Genomic DNA, 5,789 nt, shown 5'->3' on the forward strand with positions numbered 1-5,789 from the left:
AAACATGTTCAAAATTTTACGACGTACTCGGCGTATGACACACGTTCCGCATGCGATGGGGATAAGTTTTACACACGATATGTGGACGCTTACACACGTCCACAAACGCTACTCATAAGTCGAAACACGTCGCGGTAATGTCTTTTTTTACGCGAAACTTATTTCTAACTTGTGTTTGACGTGCTTTGAACCAATTCTTTACGTAGTCCCAACACACATTGACGTATGTAGACGTATTCCAATGACGTCTTCCGGTCGACAAAAAAAAAAAAAAATTAACGTGTTTCTCGGTTACAACTGCCATATAAAGACGTGTTCCCAGCAGTTTTGGGAATTGGTATATAAAAATGCTGCTCATAAAAGGGGAACCCAACAGTGTTTTCGAGTCCTTTTTGAGTCGATGTCCATGTCAGCAGTAACGGTATCAGTATTAGTATTAGTAGTAGTTTGTTCATGTTGGCAGTAGTAGGTCAGTGTGAGGGGGAGGGTGTGGGTTATGATGGATCGTCCTTGCGTCCGCGTGTCCACGGGAAGGTTCATAGGCTGCCACTCAACGATTTAAATGGCTGCATCTCCACTATTGAAAGTAGACGCTTGCGCTCAACAATTGGATTTTTTTTACACTCAACGACTTTTAAACGGTACCACTCAGCTATTTTCATTGTTTACAATGAACGATTTAAATTGCTGTGACTCGCCTTTGTTTTTTGACGCTGGGGTTTGGAAATTTTAATCGTTTCTATTGAACGTGTTAAATCGCTCAAACCCCACTATTGAAAGTAGACGCTTGCGCTCAACAATTGGATTTTTTTTACACTCGACGACTTTTAAATGGTACCACTCAGCCATTTTCATTGTTTACAATGAACGATTTAAATTGCTGTACTGTCACTCGCCTTTGTTTTTTGACGCTGAGGTTTTGAAATTTGAAGCGTTTCTTCTGAACGTGTTAAAACGCTCAAACTCGACTATTTTAAATAGACGCTTCCGATGGACAATTGGAATCATAGCCAAGCTAGACATCGAAGTGTGAACATCCTCGTCATGCCGAAGAAAAGTTTGAAGAATGCTGCAAATAAGTGTCCTGGCCGTGGCCGTGGACGCTGACGCAAGGACGATCCATTATACCGACGTCTTTCAGCCTATGAGTAACTTAAAAGTAACGTCTGTCGACGTGTGGCAACGATCGCGTAACGTGCCAACAACACGTTAATCATAGGTTAGAAATAAGTTTCGGGTACGCTAAACATTACCTCGGCGTGTCTCAACTTATGATTAACTTACAAGTAGCATGTGTTGACGTCTGTCAACGATCGCAGACCGTGCATACAACTTGTGGCCAGCGTAGCGGAACGTGTGAGTCATACGCCGGCATACGTCGTGAAATTTCAAGCATGAAAAAATTTGAGGACAACCGAAAAGTACAACGTTTAAAGCCAGCGTACGACGTATGGCAGTGTTTTTCAGCGTGCTCTCAATGTTATCAAAACTTACTCATAACGTATTCAACGTGTGCCAGCGTTTTAGAAAAAAATTCAAAAATCGGCATACGTTGGCTAAAACGTCAAGGTGTGACCGGGCCTTAACCGGGGCATACACCGGGCCCAGTACACTGGTACTCACTTCACCGACCTCGGACGGATGACAGGCTGTCAACCTCCTGGTGTGTATTAATTCAAGCAGCCAACAGGGCTTGAACTCAGGACCTTTTGGATCCCAAGCCGCTACCCTAACCACTACGCCAACACCAGGCTAAACTATCATAATTCCTATCTTGTTTAAAACCTTTTTATGCCTCCGCACCAAGGGTGCCGGAGGCATTATTTAGATTTTAGACTGTAACTTGTCATCCCTACATTGCTTTTTTAAAACTTAGCACAAGCAAATATCACCCATCGCTTTGCTGATGGGAATAGTGGGGGGTAGGGGAGGGGGGGAAGAGGGGAGAGAGTGAGGAGGTAGAGGGAGGGGAGGAGGGAAAGGGGGAGAGATGAGGGAGGGGAGGGGGAGATGAGTGAGGGGAGGAGGTAGAGGGAGGGAAGGGGGAGAGATGAGGGAGGGGATAGATGAATGAGGGGGAGAGAGGAGGGAGAAGGGCGAGAGAGGAGGGAGAAGGGCGAGAGAGGAGGGAGGAGGGAGAAAGCAAGGGGGAGTGGGAGAAGGGAATGCAGACGTGCAATGGAGCGTTAATTACGATTCATACTGTCTCATCAAAATGATTCTGCGTACAATAACGGTGAAGATGGAAACAAAATAATGTCTGGAATCCATTTTCTGATGGTCACACTATAAATACTGCCCAGAGACAAACATCACCCGGAAACGTCCGGAGTCAAACTCCCATCCGGATGCGACCTGAGACAAACACCACCCAGACAAAACCACCGTCCGGATATATATACACATACATACATACATACTAGACAACCCGTGAACCTGTTGGGTTCCCGTTGTGACAGCGGTTGATAAAAAAATCATTTCAAAAAAAAAAAAAAGATAGCTCCAGCGAACAATACCGCTGAGGTTGTTTGTATTGATCAAACACTCCCAAAGAGAACTTGACTGAATCGGGAATTGATTTTTTAATAATTGTTTTCGTTGCCTTATTTGAATGAAACTTGATACTGTACACCACAGGAGAATAGTAAGGTGGCACTAAAATTTTCACGCTATCATGTTCCGTTTTGGCTGTATTTCAGGAACATACATACATACGTATATACAAGATGAGAGTTCCAGCAATATATATATATATATATATATGTATATATATATGTATATATATATATATATATATATATATATATATATATATATGTATGTATATATATATATATATATATATATATATATATATATATATATATATATATATATGTATATATGTATGTATTTATATATATATATATATATATATATATATATATATGTATATATATATATATATGTATATATATATATATATGTATATATGTATATATGTATATATGTGTATATATATATATATATATATATGTATATATATATGTATATATATATGTATATATATATATATATATATGTATATATATTGTTGTGGTTACCAGATTCGCAAACCACCATTCAGGTCCCTTAGGTGCGGTATCTCGGTAAGTGCATGTGTAGTTAGGCCCAAACCCGTTGTCTAGTGGGAATACATGTCATTTATGCGAGCTGCGACTCTTCAGGATAGCCGTTTTTCTTTTACTATCTTTATTTTGGACCAACCGCCATGATCACAACCACAACATCAACCACCGACCACAACCACCGCTTCACCACAACCGCCACGACCTTCACGCACACCTCACAACCGTAGCATCGCCACCGTTCTTGCCCCGCTGTGGGTACCGGTGTTGGACTCATGCAGAACGCGCGTCGAACAGCGTGTACAAAATCACGGATTTTCTGCTTCAAAAACGGATCAAAAACGACACACGCCCACTTTTTGCCGTCCAATCGGTGAGCGAGGGGCGATTTGGCCCCGCCTCCAGAACGATCGATATATGCAAATTTGTGGATCAAAAAGCCTTCACGCCCACTTTTTCTCGGGCCAATGGGGAGCAAGGTGAAAGGTCAAAGGGAGGGGGTCAAAGGCGAAGTTACGGGGGGATAAAAGGACGGTGTTCGTCAGTCAGAAGAGAGTCAGCAGAACGAGAACGAGGAGTCGGAACGAGAGAGTCGCAAACAAGAACGGGTCGGAGAGTCAAGAAGAGGAGAGTCGGAAGCAGAGGGTCAAGACTTCGCGGGCGGTGGAGCTGCTCGTCGTGTGCGTTGGAGTCGGAACGGAGGGGACGGAGCTGTGGAAAGGCGGCGACACCAGACGAGGGGGTGCTCGCGTCGTGCAGGAAGCTGCACCCGAGGGAGGCCGATAGCGCGACCTGGCCGAGGTGGAGACGCTCGTCGCATATAATAAAGATCCTCTATACCCCGAGCATCAGCAACCCCCTCCTGTTTCCCCCCGCGCTGAGATAGTGCGACCAAGGGGGCCCCGTTCCCACCCCCTGCCAGGCACTGTCCACGAGGCCCGCGGGTTGCGGGGCCATCGCCGCTCCGCGTCTCATCACCAGACGGGTAGGCCCGACCCGGTCTCGGCCTCAGGCCTGCCTCATTCTTGAGGGTATTTCTTTTCCTTGGTTTTGGGTATGTGTTGTCGGCGCCGTCTGTGAAGTAGAATTGTATAAGTGTTGCCGTGTGCTCGGTAGTCGGTATTAGCTCTGCACTGTTTTCACTTTTATGTTTGCTTTTTGTGTAAATGGAATTGTGTTTTCTTTTTTGTGTGCATTTGGTGGAATTGTATTTGTGTGCTTCCCGTGTGCCGAGAATAAATGTGCTTTATTGTTGAACTGTTTCCCGCTTCGCTTCGTCTTTTCCTCCATTGAATCCCCATCTTGCTTCACGTAAAGGGTTGGTAGTGGGCTGAATACGCCCGATAATTAATCGAACCGTCGAGGTCGACGATAACACCGCTCGGTTATTCTGATAGTACGGAACGGGTCGCTTAAGTGGCCCGTGTCCGAAGTCGACCTGCGGCGAGGTGCGATCGCCCGGTCTACCCTCCGCGTGGGTACTTAGGTAGTTCGAATTTGGCGAGCAACCCTATCCCACGCGGGGGCTGATTGGCTCGATCGCGGTGAGACCGAAAGGTCCACCCGTGACTGGTTCCCGGCGTTAGTCCGAGAGGGTCACGACTGGATTGTCCGTCCGGTGGGCGACGTGCCGCGATTCGAGTTACGTGGCCGTTCGCACGCCGGCGGGCGCGAAATCCGCAACAATATGTAGCCCTACCCAAACCAGTTTCCTCCCATCCTCTCTCTTTTCATGCCCATGTCATTATTTTGCTTATTGTGCCCAACCATCCATCACCTTGCTCTTCTGTGATCCTCCATCTTGTAAAGAAAACTGTCACCTCGTCATTTTTGAATATGCAACACAAGATCAGAGGACTCACTAATTTGCCTTTTGTTATTTTTATTTTTTGGAATCAAACACTGATTAGAACAATCATCAATCTCATTTGATTAACAAAGGAATTTTACAAGTGTTTGTTAATTCAATTGTTTCCTCTTTTGCAGTTCTGAAGGGGAAGCGGATTAGTCTGCCCACTTAAATGGTGGAATTATTTGCCAAGAGAAGGAAATTCCAGAAGACGTAATCATACTTTATATATATATATACATACATCATTTTGTTGCTAGCACTTTTACATATAACCTTTTGCCAGGTTGTTGTTGTAAAATCTAAAAGAAAACACATTGTCTATCACTCAGTGTTGAGAGAATGACTTGATTGAAACTGACAAGTTAAACAATCTCATCACAGGGACCTGAGTGAAGATTTCATTTGTTAAATAAAGTTGGAGAAAAAGGAAGTGTTGTTTCAATTGCTTAAACTGTCGGACGACTCGCCAACATCAATGAAAATATGACTTTTCGTTACAGCAAGGTGGAATACTTTTTGTGACAAGCCTTTACAGATTATAATTACGTCATCCACTCACATTTGTGCGCAGGTAGTTTTGCTTAAAAAAAAAAGTCACCACGTTGTTCTGTAACTGGGCTTGTGGAATGGGCTGTCGAGCCTGGGCTTGAATCTCGTCGTCGCTGTAACTGTGGCCCTGGTGTTTCACATGCACGGCAATATATGAAAATTAATCCAGACAGAAATAAAATGTGACACTTCCTCGACTGTAATGCTAAAGTTAAAATTGTGGGTTCATAATTCTACTCCCGGGGGTCAGTGAGTGACCTTCTCTGACGTCCAGCCAATAT

The 5,789-nt window shown here is 44.3% G+C and overlaps 1 protein-coding gene across 2 annotated transcripts in view; it reads left to right on the forward strand.

Annotated features, from left to right (window-relative positions):
- Window positions 1-5,389, forward strand: part of LOC147024640 (ER lumen protein-retaining receptor 2-like) — a 49,979-nt gene extending 44,590 nt beyond the window's left edge. For both annotated transcript variants that reach the window (XM_085884732.1, XM_085884733.1), the window contains exon 5: window positions 5,094-5,389. In XM_085884732.1, the coding sequence (XP_085740858.1) occupies window positions 5,094-5,128 (35 nt within the window). In that variant the 3' untranslated portion in view covers window positions 5,129-5,389. The remainder of the gene's footprint in view (window positions 1-5,093) is intronic.
- The last annotated feature ends 400 nt before the right edge of the window (window positions 5,390-5,789 follow it).

This window comes from Eptatretus burgeri, chromosome 6, assembly GCF_056783735.1.
Source record: "Eptatretus burgeri isolate ZD-2024b chromosome 6, Ebu_testis_v1, whole genome shotgun sequence".
Classification (NCBI taxonomy): domain Eukaryota; kingdom Metazoa; phylum Chordata; class Myxini; order Myxiniformes; family Myxinidae; genus Eptatretus; species Eptatretus burgeri.